Here is a 27,509-nt window from a genome sequence, read left to right on the forward strand (position 1 = left end):
TAAGGCAAAAATGTGTGAGCTGGAGGCTAAAAACCTGTGAGCTAGTTCACACTAACAGCTTAGAGGGAACACTGATCACCACCCCACCCAGTTGTCTCTTTTCTATATTGAACACTCCCAGAATCTTCAGCCTTTCCTCAAAGAAAATGTGCTTCAACCCCTTAACCATTTTAGTTGTGGTCTCCTGTACTTTTTCCAGCTCTACAATGTCTTTTTTGGATACAGTGACCAGAACTTCACACAGTATTGCATCATACAGCTATACAGGGGCACTATGGTATTAGCCTTTCTCCCCCCTTCAGTGCTTTTCCTAATAGTTCCCACCATAGAGTTTGCTTTTTTTACTTCTGCAGTACACTTGACTATTGCACCACTTCCTGCTTCCCAATATTGTAATATCCCATTACATATTTTCAATTATAAACTTTTTTCCTGCATAAGTTACGTATAAATAGCAATTAAAGAAAATGGAGGAAAACCAGCATGTGTGAAACAACAAAGCATGTCAAGGATGAAATCCAAAATCTGCAAATAAATGCAAAAAAGACATATCCAGACATTCTTAATGAACACTTTCCATGCAAGCTCAAGCAGGTAGAATGTGCTTTCAAGCCAGCCTACATTAAGAACTCTTAAATAATACAAAAAGCCTTGTCCCATCCTATAAATTCTTTTCTGTCCAGCTGATGTTAATGTATGCTCAGTCTCGTCTCAATCCTTTCCCTCTCCCGAGACGCCTTTTCAATTAAACCCTGTTATTTAATCTAAGAATGCCAACACTCATTGACCAGGGCACTTTCTATCTGTGGATTTATGATAATCTAATGCACATCTCCCTTGGCACAAAGGCTGTCTCAGTTATCCCTATTGTTCTATGGGCAGAAAAGAAACTTCTCTCTCTCTCACACACACACACACACACGATCTTGCTGAACTCAGGAAGGAAATAGCATTTATTTCACATAGTGAGAAAGACCTCTCACTAACTGTCAAATGTCCTTGACCAGCGTACCCCACCTTGGCCCCTCCAGTGTGTGCAGCCTGCCCCCTTGCCTGGCTGCTCAGTTCTGATAAGAAGAGTGTACTCCCCCAAGTGCCATTCAAAGCTGAGAGAAAGAGGCAGTGGACATAAGAGGGGATCATTTTCAAAGGCTTATGAATTTACATTTTCACAGAGTCCTTTTCAAAGATTAAAAGACCACCACCTTGGTGCCATGTAGCCATTATCTTATGGAAATATTTGAAAAAAATCAGATACTTCCCACTTATATTTGTTCTTTTATTAGAGCACCACAAATGAAATGCTGACCACACAACACAGCATACGAAATTTAAAACACTGTACTGATATTAGCAAACTAGTTTCATTTTTTTTTTAAAGTTAGCCTTCAGATTATGGTCCCCATTTCATTTACCAGTGAATTACCAAATGGCAGTGTTTCTCACACGAAGGCTTATAAAACTTGAGATACAGGGATATAGACCAGCTTAGAAAATAAGTCTGGTAGTAACTTAGTCCCAATGATGGCAACTGCCCTAATCTGGGTGTATTTCATGCCTAAGGGCTAGAGCCAGAGATCTCACTCCACCTTCATAACAAACCCTGAGAGATGGGTTAGAGATTGAGAGATCCCAACCTGCTGAAGGCCACACACCACAAGCTTTACAGCTTCAAAAAAAGTCTTTCACTAGAACCTCCACTACTCTGCTGCACTTTGACATAATTAGACTTTGACATAATTAGACTGGGCTGTGCTTTCTGAGCCTTAAGAACATCTAGCACTTAAATTGCTCTCTGTGTCAAAGTCAGCAAATACAGCAAATATTTACATAGCTGTGAATTGTTTATTTCATTAAAAAAAACTGGAATGCTTTAAACAAACACTGTGTTTAATCTGTAGAGAAACGTACATTCCAGTCGTCTTTCCTTTCTTGATGTTTCTACAATCATACGCTCTTGCTCCGAGGCTGAGATTTCTCAGAAGAGAAAACTCTTCATGGTGACACTAGATAACATGTTCCTATGCAGAAGTGCACAGAACATGCAATATACAAGCAGTATTTATGCACCCTTATGGTTGTAGTCAAGTCTGTATCATGAGTTCACATCGTGACCTTGATGGCTTAGACGAGCCTGATCTCTGTCATTCATTCATTCATTCATTCATTCATTCATTCATTCATTCATTCTCTCTCTCTCTCTCTCTCTCTCTCTCTCTCACACACACACACACACACACACACATATATATATATACATGTGTAGGATTTATAACCTGCACCCTCTCCTCAACAGAGCATTAAAACTTTAATAGATAATAAAACCTATAAATGCAAATAAATACTATAAAACAGATTCTAGTTAAAATACAACCAGTCATTAGCTCTGGAAACAAATTTGGACAGACGGATAGCTTACCCATATTCTTGGTTAATTCAATGACGCACAAAACAAGGCAGATTTCCATTCCCTACAGAATCCTAATAGATCCTATGGGGCACAAACCTCCTCAGGAAGCTGGTTTCTGAGTGCAGGGCAGTCACCGAGAAGGCCCTTGTCCTAATGAAGGGGTGCCAAACATGTGGTCTGGAGGGCTCTTATCCAGTCCATGAGCAACTGGTGCAAGGAAGGAAGAGCAGGAGGCTGCCCAGGATTGGGGGAAGGAGCGGGCAAATGGTTGCATGTGGTGAAATGAGCGTAGGTGAAGCTGTCAAGAAACAGAAAGGAAATTAAAAGGGGGCAGGACCATGAGGCTCAAATAAAATAGTGTAGGGAAATGACAGTTAAGGTGGAGAAGGAGAAGATGCAGTGTTTTTTTCTTTCTCTCCCACTGCCTCTAACTGCAGCTTAGCCACTACAAAGCTACTACATGGTTGGCAAGAGCAGGCACATTGAGCACCGGTTTACTGGCAAAGGGGCAGGGTGGCAGGGGGAAGAGGAAGGCCAGCAGGTCGACTGGGAGGCAACTGGGCTGTTTTGTGCATACCGCTCAAGGGCAAAGGTATATTCAGAAGCGAGTGGAGGAGTAAAGTGCTGCTGTCATCACTGCACATAGGAACAGCCATTGATCCAGGAAGCAAAGTGAGTGTCAGGGAAGGTGAGGGACAGTGAACTCCCTTCTCCTCCACACCTGGTTCTCAGCCCATGAAGGAAAAGGGGTCATGAAACCCCCCTTGGAGGTTTCAGAAACAACCTTTCTGTCAGACGTTCCCCTCAGTCCAACTGCTTCTGTGGGAAATGCAGGAGGACCAACTGTAATTTCCGCTGGACCAACTGTAATTTCCAAAGCATCTTTGTCTTGTCATGTCTCAGAAGGTAAGTAGATTTGGCCCTAGCTGGTACTTCGATGGGTATCCACCAAGAACTTCAGGATTGTTATGCAGAGATAGGCAATAGCAAGCTCTCTGTTTGGGCTGTTACCTTAAAAACCATAAGGGGTTGCCATAAGTCATCTGTGACTTGAGGGCACTTTCCAACACCATAATAAGTCACAATCTGACATGTAAATGAAACTTAACTGCAGAGAAAGCACATAGCAGACCAGACAAGGTCTCAATCCAGACATCATGATCTAAATTATGGACAGCATGATCCTCTGACTGTGGGCAGCTCTGCTTTGGTTTTATGTTACTGGTTTTTAAGGTTTAATTGTTCTTATGAAATTGAAATGTTACTGGTTTTTAAGGTTTTAAATGTTTAAGTATCTAATTGTTTTATATTTAAAATTGTTTAAATTTTATGCTTGATTAATTGTTGGAAGCCGCCCTGAGCCACTTGTGGGAAGGGCGGGATATAAATCCCGAATAAATAAATAAATAAATAACATCAAATAAAGACGTGAGCCCATGGCTTGAAGTTGGTTTATTAGCCACAGGTAGTCTTAAACATGGTTTCCCAAGATGGATGAGCACAAACACCCTTGACTTAATCTCTGCTTGTTCACTGCTACTGCCCCTGACACAATGCAGGGCAATCTGTTCTGCATCTGCAGGGATGCTGGTGCAGAAAGCGAAGCCAATGAAACCAACCTTTAATGGGGCAAAGAAGGATTTGAATTCTAATACGTAAACCAAATCCCGGTTTCACAAACAAACTGTATGTAAAATAAGCCACGAATGCCTGTAAAGTCTGAACTGAGCCAAGGTTTTTTAAAATTACATTACTCTTCCTTTAAAAAAAATCATCCTTGTTTCAAGAAAAAAAGAAAAAGAAAATGAAGCTTCTTCCATGAAAGAAATGCCCTATTTACTCAAAAAGAAGACTTGGTTTTCTCCTAGAAGTACAGTCAAGAAAAATGAGGTCATCTCATATTTGCATACAAGTTACAGTTATGTACCATAATTATTTTCTTAAAAACCCTTTTTTGTCTGTAACCTTTTTAGGGTAGCCATCACATTCAGGGTCATCTTCCTTTTGAGTAAATATGGTAATCAGATTTAAAGTTCTTCTAAATATCAGGGTGTTGACATAACACAGATATGAGGTAAGGAGCTAAGCGCAGCGAGGTCCGGTAAGGATGGCAGCAAAAAAGAAACTGAATGGGAAGCGGAGCTCCTCCTCTGCTCTAGGCATGTGCACTGCGTGCCTGCTCCCCAGAGCGGGAGAAGAGCCCACCCAAAACACGCTACACTGCTATTGGAGTTCTCTGAGGTCGGCTTCAAGCAAGGGCACAAACCCATATGTGGGACAGCACAACCCATGTGTGGGAATGCACAGGGACCACGAAGAAGATCAGAGATATGTTAGTTTGCACGGTGTCATTTCCTAACTCTGGGACAACTCTTTATCTTCCGAGTTGTTGTTGTTTTTTACTGTTATGGACATGTTCATCCAAGGACCAACTGCTCACACGTATGACGCAGTGGGAATATCTACACACAGGAGTTTACATGTGTGTGCATCTCCAAATCTCTGAACTTGCATTAAAACAATAAGAGCATCTTTCACAGTTTATGCTGTAGGGATGCTTACATCTGCATCCCAGCATGGGTTAAACAACAAGTATTTCCAATTAACCTGCTTGCTTATTTTGCCATAGTGAAGAAAATTGGATTTTTTTAAAGTATGGAATCATGATTAATCTTTCCTAGAGAACAGTACATGAGAGAAGAACAGACAGGCATAATCAAATATTTTAATATCTTCCTGAATCAGGTAGAACAGTAGCCTGACTTCATGTTTTCAGTTTACTTTTAAAGCAGTTGGAGAATACAAACCAGATCACCAGCAGCTAGCTCCCCCTCCCCTTTCCCCAATCGTTAAACAGCCTTCAGAGAAGCCAACACAGTATTTACTACGTAGCTTAAAACCCAAATGTACCTTATAAAATATACTAATCACAGGGCAGCCTGTAGAGTTGGGTAATTAAGCAAATCAAGATAATCCCCCCGAGTCTTGGAACCAGCTCCTTTCCCCAGCTGTTACATTGTCAACAGCTGGCATGAATTACTGGTAACATTTGGTTAACTGGATAATAAGGTGGACATTCTGTGGTTGGTCCCAATTCTACTTTACTGATCTGCTTCATGAAAGAAACTTCTTAAGATCCTCTTATATTCCTTTCTGAAGCAATGACAGTATCTCAAAGAGCAGACTGAGTTTCACTCCAAGAAGAATGTGAAAACAACACGATCACTCAGCTCTTTGATGTTACCTTTTACAGAGTTGCACTTGACTAAGCCCCAATATCCTGTCTTCCAGTCAACAGGCATCACAGCCTATGCTGTGCCAGGAGCAAGAATATTGACAAAGGCATATGGTAGATTTAAGGCTGCTACACAGAAAGCTGTCAAATGTTCCAACAGCTGTGGCAACTGGATAATAGGGAGGGCGAAACTGGACACAAGAAGCAACTCTTGTCTGCACACTTATGACTTGCATGATACCCAGATGGGTTCAGATCCAATAAGAGTTGCTTCAGGTGTTTGGCAGATACATACAGAAATCACAAATGGAGCATTTTATAATAATTTATAAACCTTCATTTAAAATGAGTGAGGTCAAAAAAGACAATGAAATGCAAGAATTACTGTTTAATACCTCTGGTACTTTTACAGAATTGAAATATCTATAAGGACGCGGACACCCTAAATAATTTTGTTGACTTTTGCCAGCATTGGCTCAGTTCAGACATGGTTTGCCATGTCATTTTAACTGGTAACTAATTTGAGATCAGCTGGAAAACTGAAATGTGAAGTCATAATTTGAAAACCCAAATTACCTCAAATTTTAAGCTATTAGTGAAATTAATGTTGTACAATTTGAATTCAGATTCTTTAGTAAGTCCATGAAATAGCTGAGTTCAGTGCTTATACAAGGGATTAGTCTACATTAAATGATACCCAGATTCTGGTGTAAGCTCTGAATTTTCTGCACAGGATGATTTGGGATCTAAAGCTTTTTCCACTGCCTGTGCTTTGACACCTGAATATGCAACTCATGCAATTTTGTTTACGCACGGTGTTGTCAATTTCATTAAATTCATTCAATTTCCATTCAATTTCTCTATTAATTTCAGCCTTACTTCAAACAAGAAAGAATGTGAAGGCAAGACAACACTGCCCAACCACTCTACCACTGGGCAGGCTGGAGAGAGATTCTAAAACAGCGTTTCCCAGCCTGTGCATCTCAGCCAAAAATTAGACCGTGATGCTATGAAAATGGGTCCCAGGTTTTTGCAGTTTTATTTATTTATGTGTGATTTTTAAAAAGTGGGTCATACGATCCTGAAAACCATATTTAAGTGGGTCAACATACCAAAAAACCATTGTTCTATATAACCTTTCCCCTCCTATCTTGTTGCAGCCAACTTGTGGTGACTCCGTAGTGTTTTTTAAGAGAAGGGACGTATGGATGCAGTTTGCTATTGCACTACTCTGCTTCGTGATCTTGGCATTCTTTGGTTATACTCTCATCCTCCCTGGTCACCAACACCTGGAAAGGGATAACCACCCTCCATATACAAACCACAGAAGCTGGGGTGGGTAGGCTACAGTGGCATGGATACCTTGCATGACTCCCTAATAGGAATAGCCTCTGTAAAATGGTCAGGAGTTGGCAAAATCAGATGGTGTAGTAATTTTGCCTTTCCTTGTTACTTCACAATAACAATGATGGGAAAGTCAGAGGACCATGCACTAACTGCATTGCTCATGCACTCACGCAGCTGCTCCTACCCAACTCCCAATGTGTTTGGATGCACAGAGATCCATATTTAGCCCTCAGTGCACTTTGGTCAGATTTAGGATCTTGCCACCATAACTACATCCAGGCTACATTATATGTTAGAAGATGATGATGATATTGGATGTATACCCTGCCCTTCATTCTGAAACTCAGAGTGGCTCACAATCTCCTTTACCTTCTTCCCCAACAACAGACACCCTGTAGGGTAGATGGGACTGAGAGAGCTCTCACAGAAGCTGCTTTTCAAAGACAGTTCTGCGAGAGCTATGGCTGACCCAATGCCATTCCTGCAGCTGCAGCTGCAAGTGGAGGAGTGGGGAATCAAAGCCACTTTCCCAGATAAGAGTATGCACACTTAACCACTACACCAAACTGGCTCTCTCTACTGTACTATGTAGCAGGACTATTGTTCTATGGCTTATCCCACAAAAATGGTTTATGAAGCTTTATGAGAGCAAAGGGTAAGGGGTCAATGCCGTGTTTAACAAAAATAGGAGCACCGCCCACCCAATAGGGAAAGACACACTCTGGGACTACTTAAGTGTTGTAAGACTTTAAACAAACTGTTAGGATCAAAGTCAACCAAGGCACGGTTTAGCCAGGAAGCTACAGAACAGACTAAAATTATACAGATGTAAAGTAAGCTCCCAAAACTATATTAATTCTAGAGGAATAATTTCATCAAAAGTCTGCTGCAATAAATACAAAAAGCAGTTCTGTGGCACCTTAAGGCCTCGCACATTTATTGCAGTGGGCTCTAGCCTACAAAGGTTTATGCTTCAATAAATCTGTTAGTCCTTAAGGTGCCCCAAAGTCTCTTTTTTATTCTGTGTACTGTATTAGAATTCACACATCTCTGTAGCCATGAGATCCAACCAGCTGTGCTTCGTTCTCCCAGGTAGAAAGAAAGCAATTTAACTGAAGGTCAAATCCAAGCTATAAAAATGCCCCTGCTTCTTGGGAACTCAATCAAGACAGCCAGGAACAACACAGGAGTCACACAAACCCACACAACTTTAAAAGATGGCTAATCCTTGGTGCAGATGCCTGAATTTAATCACTGGAAGGTTTAACATGTAGAAATTACACATCCAGTTACTCCTCCAAACACCATGTCTTTCTCACCTGGGAATACAATAATTTCCAGGACTGTTTCAAGGCTGAACAAGGCTGAAAAAGCAAGCTGTCATTTTATCAGACTGAGGGGAAAGTGCAAACAATCAGAAATACTACAATGCTTAGAAGGTATTTCTCCATCAATGGTATTTTCTAGAAGAGAACTAATTATTTTGTGTCAGGTATACTAGGGAACAACTGAGGCACCTGCTATGGTGCAACTGTTATGAGGGTTTATACCTTCTGGTTTATTAAAACTACCCTTCCACAGTTCAGTACATGGAAGATGACTCCTCATGTCTTGCTGGACAATATAATGTGTGTAACACCCAAACAATGTCTGTAAAGGCACAGAGATTAAAAAAAATCAGAATGTGATTCTACACAAGAGTCTGACACCCTTTAAATCTGCTTCTATGAGTTCCAACTGGTCAGGGATGCTCTAGCCTGATCCTGCATTAAAGCAGGAGGTTGGACTAGGTGGCCTGTATGGCCCCTTCCAACTCTGTGATTCTATGATCCTATAAGAGCATCCTGTATGGGGTGACATGTCTTGCCCCTAGAGTTGCCAGCTCCAGGTTGAGAAATTCCTGAGGATTTTTTGGGGGGTGGAGCCTGGGAAGGGCAGGGTTTTGGGAGCAGAGCTCTTTTTGTAGCCGGCACTCCTTTGCATATTAGGCTACACTCTCTTGATGTGGCCAATCCTCCTGGAGTTAACAGCAGGCCCTGCACTAAGAGCCCTGTGAGCTCTTGGAGGATTGGCTACATCAGGAGTGTGTGGCCTAATATGCAAAGGAGTTCCTCTACAAAAAAAGCCCTGGATCTTAGCAGGATCTAATGCCATAGAGGCTACCCTCCAAAACAGCCATTTTCTCTAGGGAAACTGGTATCTGCAGTATGAAGATCTACTGCAATCCCTGGAGATCTCCAGGTCCAACCTAGAATCTGGCAACCTTACTTACTCCAGATGGCTATGGCCACCCATCCCCACACAAAGCACATGAATAACAAATTACAAAGATTACATATTATATGAGACATAGTTCTCAAACTTCTATGACAACATTCCATAAAGCTAACAAAGTCAAACTTCATGCCACCATTCTCCCCCCAGAAAAGGGTAAAGCTCAGTGTTCTTTATTGCCGTCCAGCTTTATCAGGAGAAGTACTGCAGGAAACTGTGCCAGAAGCTATGAAAAGATAAGAAGGTCACTGTGCAACAATTAAACCTACTCTAGGACTTCCTGTTGGATGGCTGGCCAAAGGTGGCCTCTTGCTGGTATTCAAATAAATGATAAGAGGAAGCAAAGGGGGGTGTAGTTAAGTCATGTTAATAAGAGGGTGTGACAATGAACTGAAAACAAGTTCTCAACAAAAGAAAAAGGAAAAGTTTCTCGGAGCCAGAAAACCGAACTAATTTGTTTTCTGCCAAGAGGAGAGAATGAAACAAAGGCAGGAAATGCTGTCCTTCCTTTATCCTACTAAATTCCAGGCTTTAAAAAAAAAAAAATCTCAAGTACACACATCCATCAAGATAACGGGAAAGACCAAACAGGTTACCTTTTTTTTTTTTTTTGAGATGCAGAGTTCTGTTTTGGAAAGTATCCTTTTGTGTATTTATTGGGTGAAAAATGCTTTCACATTAAGACACCTCTAAATTTGCAAAGTCATTTTGCAATACATATTCATTGTAATGTAATTTTTAAAGTTTATTATTTTTTATTTATTTCAGAAAGAACAGATGCTGAAGCTGAAGCTCAAATACTTTGGCCACCAAATGAGAAAGGAGCACTCATTGGAGAAGACCCCGATGCTGGGAAAGACAGAAGGCAAAAGAAGAAGAGGACGGCAAAAGATGAGATGGCTGGACAGTGTTACTGATGTAACTAACATGAATTTGAGCAGACTTTGGAGGATGGTGGAAGACAGGAAAGCCTGGTGTGACTTGGTCCATGGGGTCGCAAAGAGTCAGACTCGACTGTGTGACTGAACAACAACAAAAATGCTGCCTCTTCAGAGAACCTTCTCAAGATGCTGACAGATAGTTCACTTGTTTGCAAAACTTGGTCCAAACTATATAGATAGCTTGGAGGAATGAGAATGAAAAGAAGAAAAGTGGAACTACTGGATGGATAACCTTATTGTATAAACAATATTGGTTAGGAAAGCAACATTGTCATCTAATACAGCTAAGGATAGCAGAGCTTTGTGAAGATCAGTATTTAAAAAATATTTTAGTATGCACATTCCATAACCAGAGTACTAACAGCTAATACTAAACTGCATGGATACTTTATCACCACCATGCAGACTACAAAATCCAGAGCACAAAACAAGCATCACAGGATTAATAGTTTTGCAAGCAATAAAGGCCAGTTCCATCCCACCCACAAACTTAAAAGAAACAAAAATTAAATGCAATTCATTCTAATCACTCTCTGTCTCTTATTACAGTATATCAATTATCCTACTATATTGTTTGTTACTGTTGATGAGACTGTCAGAATGAAGACAAAACTTAATATAATGTGGCTCTTAAATAACAATACTTTGATTACCATCCTAAAACAATTACAGTAAAAGCTTTGTTATCTGGCACTCATGGGAAACAGGAACTGCTGGTTAATCAAATGTGCCACGCACTCAGGCTTATTGCTGTGCCCCGGCTGCCTACTCTGGGGAAACCACAGCAACCAAATTCCCACCCTAGTGGGCAGGACCGGATCTATCGGGGGGGGGGCAGGGGGGTCCTTGCCCCAGGAGCCACGGAGGGGGGGGCGCCAAATTGGGTATGGGGTCCATTCTATTCTATGAGCCCATAAGGGGGCATCATTTTTTAATTTTACCAACCCTTCAAAAAACATGTAGATCCGGTCCTGCTACTGGAAACACTATTATAACAGCCTCTATGTTTGGTGGGATCTTCCCACCTAGGCATGGAGCTATCCTACACGGCAGGCAGCTAAGAAGTCCAGGAGCCCACCAGCATAGCTGGATCTTGACAGCTCAAGGCAGGCTGAGGGGGAAGGAGACACCCAAGGATGACATCAGCTGGAGAGCTGTCTGGGGACACATGCACATCTGAAGACCCAGGAAGGGGAATAAAGCATTTTCTTTACTTGTTATCACTCTAAAAACACTGACATTTTGATCACTCAACCACTTATGATATGTTCTCCAATATCGTTTTACAAAAATAATGTTACCAGCTCTCGGGGCAGAAAGGTTTCTTCTTGCCGAGCAATAACCAAGCAGACATGTTCTCCTTGCTTTGTGCTCCTCAGGGTGGCTACCAGCTCCTCCTGGGTTCTGCCAGTGATGTCTCTACCATTCACCTAATGGAAGCAACAACCAGAGGAACATAATGTGTCCAGATTGAGACATATCCTGTCAGACACATTACCAGCACTACCAGCCTTGATAACACTGGGCAGCAGGATCATGGAAACGGGGTGCTGCAAATGCAGCAATATCATATGCTGCTGTGTTCATTAGAAATGCTTGTCAATGCATAGTGGGGGTGGGGAAGATAACGTAGCAGTCTTTGCAAAGGACTGAGAACCCATCAGCACCAAAATATCAGTCCTGGTATCTACAGCACTCTGAAACATTGCCAGTTTGCTTATGTGTTCAAACTAAGGCTCCAGCATTAACTTCTAAAACCCTTCATGATAGGAGACCCTAACATCCAAGGGACCACCTTCCCCATATAACATCTGTCACCAGGAACTCATGTGACTATTAGGCCACACGCCCTGATGCCAAACCAGCTGGAATTGCGTTCCTGCTTTTTTTTTTTTTAAAGCCCTGTTTGTCACTCAAGTTTTTACTACTCGTTCCATCTACCAGGGCAGTGAGGACTGGTTTGGCTGAGAACCTCAGTAGCTGCTCCTATTTTATGGAACAGCCTTCATGAAGTGGTAAGGAAAGTACCTGTCCTTCAGAGATTTAAAAAATGAGGTACAACTGAATGGTTTAAACGTGCTTTGGTAATCCTTGATTATTTGTTATTAAGTAACAGAGGGACTGATGTTCTAAGAAGCTCTATGTGATTATATACATTGTGGTCTTAAACTTGAGAATCTGCTGATTTCTAAGAAAGCAACATTGAGTTCCATGGCATGACAGAATATGGTGTATAAATATTTAAAATAAACAAAGGCAAATTATTAAGGGCCAAAACTTACTTCATGTGAAGTTGAGTAGAGCACACATAATCTGGACTGGGAAAATGGAACTGGAGAAGAAAGTCAATTCCGTCCCCCATATGCTAATTTTCCACTGTCGCCTACTGGGCTTCAGTAAGGGGAGGGAAATCAACTACCAGTATTATGTCTTCCCTCCCATGGGCAGGGGTTAAAGCGGGGGGGGGGGGGAGGATTTGACTGGGAAAAGAGCTTCAGGTTGGAAAAATCAAAATCTCCCATTTCACAGCATCAAGGCCTCAATGCAGACCACACTTGCCCACCACAGCTGTTTTGTAAGACTAAATTCCAAATCACAGAATTCCAGCATCATGAGTAGTTTGGACTACTGATTACAACAAACCTGTGCACTTTTTGTTTTGGATAGTTTGACTGAATTCAGCGGAATTGAACACACACAGGATCAGGCTGTAACAGTGATCGCCAATTACACAAAAGTAGACTGTTGTCTGATTACTGGCAAAAATACTCTTTAATATAACTCATATATATCATAAACATTCATAGTCCATAGTTCATACAAAAGTTAAAAACAACAATGTAAATCCTGCTCATTGGTATAAGAAACTTGTCCAGTCCAATAAAGTGCTTGTGTTGAATTTCTTCTCAAATAATGGTGCAAAACCCAGAATCTTTACATTGTTGTTTTTAACGTTTGAATGAATTGTGGACTATGAATGTTTATGATATTTATGAATTATATTGAAGAGTATTTTTGCCAATAATCAGACCATAGTCTACCTTTGTGTAATTGATTATCTGTTCTGTGGTTCTCTCCTGTATATTTGTAACAGTGATCTAGCTGTGCGAGTATTCATAGGACTACTTATTTATTTAAAACATTTATGCGCTGCCTCATCAGACACCTGCTCAAGACAACTCATGAAATAAAAAGTAACATCATACTTACATGGGACAGGATATAAAATACATCAGAACACAATTCTGGAAATATATGATATGTACAGTCTTTGGTTGCTTAAACACAGGTCACTGGATACACATAGCCTACAGCTGCTCTTAAAGACACACATCCTAAGTCACATCCATTTGGTTCAAGAACATTGTATTCTGGTCAAATTATAATGAACCCATGTTACCAATACTTGGGGGTGGAATTCTAGCAGGAGCTCCTTTGCATATTAGACCACATACCCCTGATGTAGCCAATCCTCCAAGAACTTACAAGATTCTTTTTTGTAAGCTCTTGGAGGATTGCCTATATAAGGGGGTGTGGCCTAATATGCAAAGGAGCTCCTGCTAGAATTCCACCCCTGCCAATGCTACAGGGAGCAATTCTCTGCCATGTTATAAGCATGGTGTTTCAAGCAACTCCATGGTTTCTAGCAAATTGGATGGCAACTTCCATCTGCCTAGCTCAGGTTGAAAAAGATTTAGGTGCCGAAGTACTCTGACATATCTTACATTTTAACTGGCATGAAAATGTTGACATATTGTACTTAAACATGAGATCAAGTGCTTGAGGACTGGTGGTAAAGCTGAGAGCTTTGAAGGGAAAGGCACTAATAACATGTAGCAACACCATTATTTTCAGAGGGCCTCTTTGAAAATGGTGGAAAAAAGGAGGTCCAGGCAGTCTCAGATAATTGTATCATAAGAATGCAGGAACGTGTTGATTTGAGACAGGATTTTTTTCAAAAGTGCACATGTGTGCATGCATACACCCATATTCACACTAGTTCCACACCTGAAGAGCAGCCCATGCTACAGCTCATGCCATAATAAATATCTCACTGGATGCCCAAGTCCAAAGTAGATTGCTGGATCCTAGTCACAGATTAAAAATTATGGATCAACAAAGACATTCTCAACCCTCCAATGTTGACTTCCCCGAGGTTATAAATTCAAGTTCAATACTAAAGGTACTACTAACTGATCAAAATTCAATATATATATTCTCTTTTTTTCCCCTTATTTTCTTTTTCCCTCAATAATAATAATACTAAAAAATTGTCCAATGTCTTTTTACTTTCCACTCTTTCTCCATATATCCTTTAAATTTCCTCCACTCCTTTTTGAATATCTCCAAATCATAGTCTTCACCCAAAGGGTGATTAACATGTGGAATTCACTGCCACAGGAGGTGGTGGCGACCACAAGTATAGCCACCTTCAAGAAGGGTTTAGATAAAAATATGGAGCACAGGTCCATCAGTGGCTATTAGCCACAGTGTATGTGTGTATATAATTTTTTTTGCCACTGTGTGACACAGAGTGTTGGACTTGATGGGCCGTTGGCCTGATCCAACATGGCTTCTCTTATAGTCTCTTAGTGTTCTAGTTAGTTTGTCCATTTCACTCCACAATAAAACTTTCATGGTCCAGTCCCATTTCTCTGGTATTTTTTCTTGCTTCCAAAGCTGCGTGTACAATGTCCTAGCAGCTGATAGCAAGTACCAAATTAGAGTCCTGTCTTCCTTTGGAAATTTTTCTAATTGTAATCCAAGCAAAAACGTCTCTGCAGTTTTCTTGAAGTCATAGCCCAGAATTTTGGAGATTTCTTGTTGTATCATCTTCCAGTATTCTTTCGCTTTTTCACAAGTCCACCACATATGGAAGAAAGAACCTTCATGTTTTTTACATTTCCAACATCTATCCGACATTTTCTTGCTCATCTTAGCCAATTTTTTCGGAGTCATATACCACCTATACATCATCTTAAAACAGTTCTCTTTTACACTCTGACAAGTTGATATCTTCATTGAGTTCTTCCAAAGGTGTTCCCATGCATCCATTTGTATTTCTCTATTCACATTGATTGATCATTTGAGACTTTACTACTACTTCTTCTGTAGACCATTTCAATAATAACTTATATACTTTTGGTATCAGTTTTTCACTATCACCAAGCAGGACCCTTTCCAGTTCTGTTTGTTCTCTTCTAATTCCCTCCGATTTAATATCATTTTCCATCAAGCTTTTAATTTGTTGCATTTGAAACCAGTCATACTTATTATTTAGTTCTTCCGAGGATTTTAATTCAATTTTGTCTCCTTGAATCTTGAGCAGTTGATTATATGACATTTCTCTTTCTTCATCGGATTCAGCTGTTATTTTTATTACTTCTGCTGGCACTATCCACAGCGGTTTTCTGTCGTCCCCGTATTTCTTATATTTTATCCAAGTACTTAGTAAAGTATTTCTAACATAGTGGTGAGAGAAAAAACCGTCCATTTTATTCCTCCCATAATACATGTACGCGTGCCAGCCGAATTTATTTCCGTGGGCTTCTAACCATAAAGGTTTTTTATCTAACAGCATTATCCAATCTTTGATCCATGTCAAACAAACTGCATCATGATACAATCTTAAATCAGGAAGTTGAAAACCCCCTCTCTCTTTGGCATCCGTTAAAATCTTCATCTTAATCCTTGGTTTCTTTCCGGCCCAAATAAAGTCAGAAATTTTCCTTTGCCATTTGTTAAATTGTTTGGCATCTTTTACAATTGGGATGGTTTGAAACAAATACATTATTCTTGGCAAAATATTCATCTTGATTGCAGCTATCCTGCCCAGCAAGGACAAGTTAAGCCTATTCCATTTCATCAAATCTTTGTCCATCTTACACCACAGTTTTTCATAATTATTTTTGAATAGATCAATGTTCTTCATTGTTATCTCTATTCCAAGGTATTTAACTTTGGTTGTGACTTCACAACCCGTCACCTTTTGTAATTCTTTTATTTTATTTGGTTGCATGTTTTTACATAAGAATTTCGATTTCTCTTTGTTTATATATAATCCTGCTAGTTCTCCATACTCTTTTATCTTAGCTAGCAACAATGGTGACACTTGAATTGGATTCTCCAGAATAAACACTATATCATCTGCAAAAGCTTTGTATTTATAAGAGAATCTTCCGATTTTTAAACCTTCTATTTCTTCATCTTTTTGAATTTGTTGTAGCAGAATTTCAAGAGTCATTATAAACAACAATGGTGATAACGGACATCCTTGCCTTGTTCCTTTACTCACTTTCAATTCTTTGGTAAGATCTGCATTTATGCAGTTTTGCATGCTGATCCATATATATTGCTCTTGTCATTTTTATAAATTGTTCCCCTAAATTAATTTTTTCCATTACCGCAAACATAAAGTCCCAATTCAAGTTGTCAAAGGCTTTCTCTGCGTCGACAAAAAATAAGGCCGCTTCCTTTTCTGGATGCTTCTCGTAGTATTCCACGACATTGATAACAGCTCTTACATTGTCTCTTATTTGTCTTTTAGGAAGAAATCCAGCTTGGTCTTTGTTTATAAAGTTGATCAAATATTGCTTCAATCGCTCTGCTAAAATTCTTGAATAGATCTTATAGTCATTATTCAACAATAAATTGGTCTATAATTCTTTACATTTGTGATATCTTTATCTTCCTTAGGAATCAAAGAAATTACAGCTTCCCTCCAAGTCTTTGGAATTTTCCCTTCTTCTCTTATCGTATTTAACAACTTCAACAGTTTGGGTGTTAATTCATCATTAAGAGATTTGTAAAATTTTGATGTAAATCCATCTGGCCCTGGGGCTTTACCCTCTTTCATTGCTTTTATTGCTGCTTCTACTTCAATTTTCTCTATTGGGTCATTTAATGTCTTTTTCATATACTCCGTCAAAGGTGCCTCTTGAATATTCCATAAATACTCTTCCACTTTTTCTTTGCTTATGTTCACACCTTTAAATAAATTTGCATAATATTTAAAGAATTCTCTTTTAATTCCTTCTTGATCCAGTATTGCTTTCCCATTTGCCATAATTTTATTTATAGTCTTATTTTCTTTCTTTTTTTTTAATTGCCAGGCCAAATATTTACCGGGTTTATTCGCACTTTCAAACGATTTCTGTTTCAGATTTTTTACATTCCATTCTAGTTTTTTGTTCAGCAAGTGCTTAACTTGGGATTGTAATATCGTAATTTCTTTTATTAATTTCTTTTTCCCTGGTCTTTTTTTCAAGTCCCTTTCTTTTTTATTTATTTCATTTTGCAATGTCATATGGGTTAGTACTGAAATAATTAAGAAATAATTAAGTTTTGTAACCATATGTGATCAATAAATTGAAGACACTCAACAAAGACATTCTCAAAACATTTCTTTTGGGCCAACGAACTTCTTATCAAAGTGTACTACAAGTCAACTATAAGAACCACTCTGAAATTCTTATACTATTGCCTTACTGGTTTAGGATTCAACTAGTAAAAGGTCCTGAAATACATTTCCATAGGATGCTATTTTAAAATCCACTGAACAACATGATCAAGTGGCAAAGAAAATATTTCCAAACCTCTAGTATTCTGTCTCCAGATTGTAAACGACCATCTTTAATTGCTGCACCCCGTGGTAAAATATTCTTCACAAATATTGGACCAGGGCCGTGAACTGAAGAGTCTCTGGTAACCACAGTGAAACCAAGTCCATCAGGACCTAAACAAAAGGCCGAAAAAAATCTGTGATTCTGGGACTACAACTAACAGCAAAAGGTTATATCGAAGACCTATTTTAGGGGTTAATCATTCAGATTACAAGAAGTCTGCATTATATCAGGTGTCACCACCGTGCTCCAGTACCTGCTTTATTTAAGTGGTGAATTAAGGTCACATTTTCAGCTTCATTCAAATAACTTGCTAAACCCTTTCTCCTTCTCTCCTTTAAATTATTTTCTTATCTCCCCTGATGTGTACATTTTTCTTGGGTAAGGAATGCAGACCCATTTGTAATACAAAATGGCATATTATGATACAAAAGATCAAAAGGGCAGAACAATATCTAAACAAGTTACTTCAAACAAACCATAAATGGTATTTGCTATTTTACCAGGGCATTTCAGCAAAGTATTAGAAGATATACCTTTGAACATATGTCCTAAAACTTTAAATAATTTCCAATAAGTTGGGGCCCATACAAGTTTCTTGCTCCCCTTATAAATGGGTACATGTACTGGGATTCATACTTGAACCATTAAAAAAAGTTCATCGAAGATGCTTATCAATTTTGATTTCAATATCTCAGTAATCATTAGTATTTTTGTGTTCTCTCCTGACTGTCTTCCTTGAAAAATGGTGTGGTGATGAAGCTGGAATTCAAACTTCAAATGCAGAATGACATCCTGAACAACCAGCTGTAATTCTAGCGGATCAATGTTCAGCGACCAGGTGTCTCAGAATTATAGCCAACAATCCATTAATTCCATTCGGATATTGAAAGTCTACAATTCCACTGCTCCAAGCACTACTTCATGATAAAAATGGCCCTTCCACCAAAGTATCATCATCATAGTATCAGGCATGGTGCTTTAAGTAACTGTTTGACCCAAACCCGAGAGACCCAAACTTGCTATAACAAATAAATAACGCCTAAATCAAATTGTATTAGGAAGATGTAGCCAATCTTGTAAATCTGTGCCTCTTGTTAAACCGTTACCTTTCTTGAGGTCTATCCTTATCTTCTTCGCATTTTTCTTACAGCCAAAGCCCATCAGTGGAGACAATGATGGAGATGATGGCTTCCTGTTGAGTCTTGGAAGACTGGGACTTTTCGCAGTATGTAGCACTGTCCGTACCCCAGTCTCCACATTGTTCATTCCACATACATCAGCTGCCTTTGTTATTGACTTGGAATGGATGGAAGGTGGAACTTTTGCTTTTGAAACATGTTCAACGTTGTCTGCAGAATATAAAGATGCGATAACGGACTTTTCATATTGTTCGCGGTTGTATGGGGGAACCACTTCCAAGATTATATTATGTGATTTCATGGCTTGGCGGAAAATATCTTGTGCTCTAGGAGAGATGGATAGAGGAAAATTATACACAAATCAGAAAGCTGAACCAATGTAAATACTGATGATTACAATTAATTCATTTAGTGGATAGTTTAAGTTTGACCCCTGTAAAGGTGACATAACTTTCTTAGGAAAGGGGGGTAACTAAAAACATATTAGTCACTCTTATAGTTCTTTCAGCATAGAATATGCTTCATGTGTCAGCTTTCCCCCTCATATACTTCTGAAAAAGTTAGGGTAGAAGATGCTGATTGGGTCAGGACTATGTGAACTTCATAACCATTCAGGGACTAGATTATCATGTCCAAAACCCAAAATTATTTCCCCTAAATTCTCAATGTACTACCTGAAAGGTTAATTCCTTGTACCCTTCTGATCTCTGTTTGTATAAGATGAGAATGTTATGCACTCTTCTATCATAGTTAATACTGAATATGGCAAATGTTGCCTCTCTGTTGACTGAAACATACTTCTTTCTCCTGCTCACCTGCACATATAACAACTCAGAAGAATGGTCTACTCAAGTGGGTCCTGTAACATCTGATGGAGAGCTTGTGAAATCCCACTACCAGCTTATATTACCAAGGTGCTCACTGTGGCATTGCAGAGTTCTCTTCTCATACATTACTCACATGAGGTCTTGAAAAGCACAAGCAAGCATTTGCAACCAGCCTTCCACCTCAATCTGTCCTTGTAAACCCAATGTAAACAATGAGTGTGCTTAACTGAACTTCTGCTATAAACTCTCTACTCTTCACAAGGGAAAAATAAATAAAAACTCTCTACATAGGAGAGAAATGGCTTTATCTCAGCACAATTCCTGTGGACAGCCACATGTTTAAATTACAGGTTAAGCCTGCTTTTTTTTTTTTTTTAAACTCTCTGCAGTAATTTCCCCAGAAGCTCCTCTACTAGAAAATGTAAGATTGTTATATTCGTGGCCCATTTAACCTCACCTCATTCCCTGCTATTTCAGAAATCATTCAGATATTCTTAAAAAACAACAACAGATAATTACGGTAAGGATTGTCCTTCATAAAACTTTAAGGCTGACAACGAAGAGATTAAAATTGTGAAAAGGGGTTCTATTGTTAGGCTCAGTCATCAACCAAAAGAGAGACTGCAACCAAGAAATCAGAATACTACTGACACTGTGCAGGACAGCCATGAAGGAGCTGGAAAAGATTACACTTAAGGATATGTCAATGGTGATCAAGATAAGTCATACTGTAGTATTCCCCATTACTATATATAGGTGTGAAAGCTGGATAATGAAGAATGCTGACAGAAAAAAGCAGACTCTTTATAAATGTGGTGTTGGAGGAGAGTTTTACAAATACTATGGACCACCAAAAAGACAAATAAATAGGTTCCACTGAATATCAAGCCTGAATATTTCCTAAAAGCTAGAATAACCAAACTGAGACTCTTGTCATTTGTTCACACTACGAGAAGACAATAGTCACTGGAAAAGACAATAATGAAGGGTAAACTGAAGGCCGCAGGAAAAGAGGAAGACCCAACATGGGATGGGTTGACTCAATTAAGAAAGCCATGGCCCTCAGTTTGCAAGTTGTGAACAAGACTGTTAGCAATAGAACATTTTGGGGTTCATTAATACAAAGGGTCACCACAAGCTGAAGCAACTTTATGACACTTAACACACACACGCACACGTACATCACTAAAGGAGTCTTAAGCCTGGATGGGATGAGACTTTTCCTGATAATCTTCTCACTATGGGAGGGAACAAGTTCATATCTTCCAGTCCCAATGAAGAACCATTCTGATACAACCTGTGACAACTCTGGATATTCACATGTGCAAGTGATGCTTGGATACGGTGTGCTGAAAACAAAATCTAATCTGTCTAAATCCAAATTATATGGCCATTTCCTGAATGCAGTATTTCAGGGGTGGCCAACGGTAGCTCTCCAGATGTTTTTTTCCTACAACTCCCATCAGCCCCAGCCATTGGCCATGCTGGCTGGGACTGTTGGAAGTTGTAGGCAAAAATCATCTGGAGAGCTACTGTTGACCACCCCTGGGGTATTTCACTGCTCAGGTCTACGGACATTAGATTTAATGAATCTATATCCCATCCAAACATTATATGTGGTTGTCCAGTAGGCTTAGAAGCAGAATAGGAACTCCTATCAATAGGGTCAGAGTTGATTAATTTTTTAAACTATTTGGTTAAATCTCCATACATTTACACACAGCCAGGACACACTTGTTGAGGTTGTTATATGACACAGAAACAGGAGGCATAATTTCAAATATATATATTTGGGGGGACAGGGGGAGCCACTTGTACGGTGGTACTACAATCATCTCTGAAAAGATAGCTGACTTCAAATTTAATCTGGACTGCATATAATTCTGGCAGTGAACCCAATAAAATACAACAGCAGCAAAACTCACTGTGCGAAGGTTTTATCTGCAAGATCTATGTTGATAATCTTCACAATGCATTCATTCTCATGGAAAAGCCCATCCCGCTTAGACCGGCTATTCTCCTCAATGCCACGGATAAAGAGCCCTAGGATCCTGAGGATAAAAAATACAAATTTCTCTGGATTACTTTATCAAATAACATAATGTTCATTTAAAATAATAAAAGTGTGTTTGAAGACAACATTATAAAGAGCTTCCCAACAATTCTAGAGATGTAGCCATGGTAGAAGTCTGGTGGCACTTTGAAGATTAACAAAGTTTAAATCTAGCTCTAGATCAAGCTTTTGTGACATCCAACCCATTTCATCAGACTCCATATCTGTGTCATGCCAGAGTAAAAATTTGTTAGTCTTTAAAGACTTGAATCTCTGTGAGAAAGGCAGTCTATGAATGAAGTAAATAAATAAAAATTAAAGCACACTAGACTCTCATTACCCTTACTTGGATAGGCCAGGCTAGCTCACTTCCTTCAGATCTCGGAAACTAAGCAAGGTCAGCCCTGGCTGGTACTTGGATGAGAGACCACCCATAAACTAGTGGCCTCCTTCACATTTGCTCATATAAAATAAAGCAGCAAGTCCCTGTGAACTATAAATCAAAAGTATATATTTTTTTCTGTATAGACCGGGAATTCTTTTTCTAACAGCAATATAGTGAACTTCTGATTACATTACAAACTAAGCATTCAGTTGCAGGTATGTACATATGTCTCCTGATTAAGGCTTCAATCACACTAAATAAAACACTTTCAATCCACTTTCCTTGCACTTTCCAACAGGACTTTACTGTGTGAACTGGCAGAATCCAATTGGAAAGTGGATTGAAAGCGCATTATTTAGGGTGTATGATTGTGGCCTAAGATCCAAATACATTTTAATTGGTTGTTATGTACATTATGTAAGATCGAAATGCATTTCAACTGGTTTTTATGCACATTATGTAACATATTCACTTAAATACCTTGCAATTTATTTTTGTCAGCTATCCCCAAGAGTGTTTTTCAAGTTTATTATTAAAATCATTTTCTAAAATATGTACATTCTGCCTTTCTCTGAAATCTCAAGGCAACTATTGATTGTATATCACTGTTAAAAACAGAAAAGTTTAGTAAGCTTCTTGTTATAGATTTCTGTCACATTTATCTATTCAGAGTTGTGTAAAGATTTGAAATGCTTTCAAAACAATTTTAAATTATTTTGTCACTGTCAGAAAAAGTGGACTCCCAAGAGTCAATGGGTAACTTAATTACGGCAAAAAAATTAAGAAAAGTGAAGCAATTTTTCAAAATGGTAAGTTATCAGTCCATGATCTTAATCAACTTCACTGTGATCAATGTATCAATTCTACAGCTTCATACAACAACCTTCAAGTCCTAAAATCCTCATCCAGGACATAGAACGCAGACATACGGATTGAGTTACGTAAACTCTGGCAGTATAAACTCATTCCTTCCTTACTTTTATTATGCAGTGTCTCAACATTAATGTTATTTTAATGTGTTTCAAAAAGTTTAATTTCCTTTCCTTTATTATAGGCCTAAGTGTAAACACGTATATTTCAAAATGCTTCAGTTAACTGACGTCAAGGCAAGATGCTACTTCTGTACTCATACTTAATTTCGAAGCGTTTTGAAAATAGATGTGCCTAGATCAGCTTTACATTCAACAAATTCAGGATGCCTATCAATGTTAGACAGGAAAGGCTTAAAAAGGACCCTTTCCAAGAACCACTGATGCCTACTGCTCTCCAATTTTAACAATAAAATTATCCTTGGCAAAAAAATCTATCTACAAGTCAAACTGTATGTACAGCTTGAGTCAAGATGAAGAGATCACAGATACTCTGCAAAGATAACAGTAAAAATTTTGCCAAAGATCATTTGAATTCTTCTTACTCAAGGCAACTACATGCAGCTTGTCAATCAAGAAGGTAAATTTGCCAACTCAGACCTCATAGCATTTGTAAACAGCAATATTAAGAGACAAAGAAACGAGGACAGGGAATGATATACTCTTTTTAAAATTCACCTTTCTTTAGAGAGCATATGCTTCATGCAACAACAGCTAAATTCCTCATCTACAATTTTTTAAAAAAGTTCTATTATACCTTTCATCTGAGAATAATACAATATATATATATTTAAAAAAAAATAACTCAATCCCATTAAAGAACAGACCTTGAGCAAGCTAAAAATACCAAACTCAGAAGGGGATCTCATAGAATCATAGAGTTGGAAGGGACCTCCAGAGTCATCTAGTCCAACCCCCTGCACAATGCAGGAAACTCACAAACACTTCCCCCTAAATTCACAGGATCTTCATTGCTGTCAGATGGCCATCTAGCCTCTGTTTAAAAACCTCCAAGGAAGGAGAGCCCACCACCTTCCAAGGAAGCCTGTTCCACTGAGGAATCACTCTAACGGTCAGGAAGTTCTTCCTAATGTTGAGCCGGAAACTCTTTTGATTTAATTTCAACCCACTGGTTCTGGTCCTACCTTCTGGGGCCACAGAAAACAATTCCACACCATACTCTAGATGACAGCCCTTCAAGTACTTGAAGATGGTGATCATATCACCTCTCAGCCGCCTCTTCTCCAGGCTAAACATCTCCAGCTCCTTCAGCCTTTCCTCATAGGACTTGGTCACCAGACCCCTCACCATCTCCATCGCCCTCTTCTGGACCCATTCCAGCTTGTCTATATCCTTCTTAAAATGTGGTGCCCAAAAATGAACACAATACTGCAGGTGAAGTCTTACCAGACCAGAGTTGATACAGCCCAAAATTGCATTTGCCTCTTTAGCCACTGCATCACACTGTTGACTCATGTTCAGCGTGTGGTCCGCTATGATCCCTAGATCCTTTTTGCACATAGTACTGCTAAGACAAGTCTTCCCCAACCTATAACCATGCATTGGATTTTTCCTACCTAAATGCAGAACTTTACATTTATCCCTGTTAAAATTCACTGTACTGATTTTAGCCCAGTTTTCCAGCTTGTAAAGGTCATCCTGTATCCTGTTTCTGTCTTCTTCTGTGTTTTCAACCCCTCCCAATTTAGTATCGCCTGCAAATTTAATAAGCATTCCCTCTATTCCTTCATCCAAATCATTTATAAAGATGGTGAACTATACAGGTCCCAGGACAGATCCTTGAGGCACTCCACTTGTCACTCCTCTCCAAGAGGATGAGGAACCATTCACAAGCACTCCTTGGGTGCGATCTGTCAACCAGTTACAGATCCACCTAACGATAAGAGGATCCAAACCACATTTTACCAACTTGTCAACAAGGACAGTATGTGAAACTTTATCAAAAGCCTTACTAAAATCAAGATAAACAATGTCTACAGCATTCCCCTGATCCAGCAAGGTAGTCACTTTCTCAAAAAAAGAGATCAGGTTAGTCTGACATGACTTGTTCTTGAGAAAACCATGCTGGCTCTTAGTAATCACATCCATTCTTTCTAAATGTTCCAGGACTGACCGTTTGATGATTTGTTCTAAAACTTTTCCAGGTATAGACGTCAAGCTGATGGGTCGGTAGTTACCCGGATCATCTTTTTCCCCTTCTTGAAGAAGGGGACAACATCATCTCCAGATGACTCTCCTCTCCCTGCTTTTCAAGTTTGGCTAGGATTGAATATACAGGGGCCAAATTACGCCCCCCGAAGGTGCCCCCAAAACATTTTCTCAGGGCACCTTCTTTGGGGGGCTGTAATTTTGACCTTGTAAATCCAATCCTTGCCATACTTGGAGGGCAAACAGCCAACCGGAGATCCCCTGTGAGTTTGATGTTTCTAGCTTGCTCAGGATCCATTCTATTAGGGTGCAAACCTTACAAACCAAATCAGTTTGGCTACTAAAGGTTCATAACGAATCATGGTTTGTAAAGCAGGCATGCCACAAGCTGAGCCCAACCACATTTACCCAGTTCACATCCATCCCTAATTACAGATAGGGGCCATTATAAGTGTTACAAACCAGCAGTCTCATAAAACAGGAAAATTCCACATTCCCTTTAATGAAAAGAGGTATACAAAATTGATTATAATGAAAAAGATATAACTAGCATATATTATCAGTTCAAACAAGTTTATGTGTCCCAAATCCAATCCTCAACTTTAGATCAGTTGCCATTCAATTATTCAGGAAATTTGACAGTAACATATTTTGCAAGCACAATACAATTTAATTTGTAACACAGATAAAAAATAATCAGTATTAGACAACCAATTCACCTTGACTAAATTATGGATCTAGTTCTGTTTAAAAAGTAAATAAGGAACAACCCAAACATACAAAACAGCCTAAACAACTCCAACTTTTTACTACAGAGAATTATAAAATCTTAACAGATTTTCTTAATTGAATCAGGGTTTAGAAAACAGAATCCCAGACCATAGGACTCTCAATTAGCAGTTCAATAATGGGTACCTTTTATTTTTTCCAGAATCCATGGAGGCTACAGGCATCAAAAAATATTCAAGTTCTGTAGGAATCTATGATAACCTTGCCTCCCTTAGAGGAAAGATTTTCCATCTTGTTTCTCTGCCTTTCTGAGCAGCTCTTTTAATCTATTTTCTTCCCTTCTGAAGAGCAATGGATGTCCCACCTTGTCAAAGTATAAAATTTTGCTCCTGGCTCAGACTAGGAATCTGAAGGAAGGGTCAAGATCTCCCTTTAACTTAATCCACTGAAAATGGCACTTGAAGCTTTAAGTTAAAAAACAAAAACAAAATATTTTATTCAATGCAGAGAGAAAAGGTCTGATGGAATCAGGGGTAAGATTTCTGAGGTAATTCAATATAGGCACAGACTACAGGTCATATGTTTCAAGCAACTGAGAGTTTCTTAAACTTTCACAGTGACTTAGAATCTATAAAATGAGATGCTTATGTTTCAGTGTTTTCCAAACACAACAGTATACTTTCTTGAGTATCTCTTTCTTTTTGGCTTCCAGAAGGCAGGGATATTTTGTTTAGTACCTGAACTCCTTCACTAAAGACACCAGTACTCTTACTGAGTTTTAACTGACTCATCAGGATTTGAAAGGAGGTTTCTAAACACACCAGACCAGGGATCTCTCCACTCTTCAGAGCCACCTTTCTGTTTAAACTGGGTAGGGAAAATTATTCTCTCACTAGAAGATCAATCCCCTTTTCTTGGCCCAAATGAGAGCCTTCACCTAACTACCCACTCCTCCTGCCAACCTTCCTAGCATTCTGCCTGAGCTAAACTGTTCTCAGTCAGGGCTAAACACAAACCCTGTCAGCACTAAACCCTTCTTAGTCAGGGCTAGACTTCATTTTTTTCCTCCAAGGAAAATAACTTACCTTCCACTTAATGATGAGAAGTATGGTACCACATGTATTCCCAAAGGGCCACCTTCCCCAGAAATCTCCACAATTCTTGTCAAACCACTAAGAGCAAAGAGAAGCATATAAGATAACCTTCAAATGAGAACAAGTCCAAAGCAGAAATAACTTCTGAAACTCTTGGAACATTCCTGCAAACGCTTGTGCCAGCACCCTTATGATTTTTAAAAATCTAATCTGATTTATATTATGTACCAAGCTCATTAATACAAAAGCATAGGGTAAATCATCACTGTTATAACAATTCTTATGTTTGTAATTTATCCTGTATTTTATGATGCCAGGATGAACAGAGAACATTCCCAGAGAACATTCTTAACAATTCCTTGAACTCCTCAGAAAACATCTCTCCTAAGTACTTGCGTTCTCACAATGCACC

At 39.1% G+C, this 27,509-nt stretch overlaps 1 protein-coding gene across 1 annotated transcript in view; it reads right to left on the reverse strand.

Moving 5' to 3' along the window:
* PARD3B (par-3 family cell polarity regulator beta) overlaps positions 1–27,509 on the reverse strand; it is a 769,788-nt gene that overhangs the window by 471,848 nt on the left and 270,431 nt on the right. The window contains exons 6-10 of the mRNA XM_060256951.1: positions 27,089–27,175; positions 21,724–21,849; positions 18,939–19,297; positions 17,803–17,942; positions 11,509–11,637 (exon numbers count right to left, since the gene is read on the reverse strand). Of these exons, the coding sequence (XP_060112934.1) occupies positions 11,509–11,637; positions 17,803–17,942; positions 18,939–19,297; positions 21,724–21,849; positions 27,089–27,175 (841 nt within the window). The remainder of the gene's footprint in view (positions 1–11,508; positions 11,638–17,802; positions 17,943–18,938; positions 19,298–21,723; positions 21,850–27,088; positions 27,176–27,509) is intronic.

Source organism: Heteronotia binoei, chromosome 16 (genome assembly GCF_032191835.1).
Source record: "Heteronotia binoei isolate CCM8104 ecotype False Entrance Well chromosome 16, APGP_CSIRO_Hbin_v1, whole genome shotgun sequence".
Lineage (NCBI taxonomy): Eukaryota > Metazoa > Chordata > Lepidosauria > Squamata > Gekkonidae > Heteronotia > Heteronotia binoei.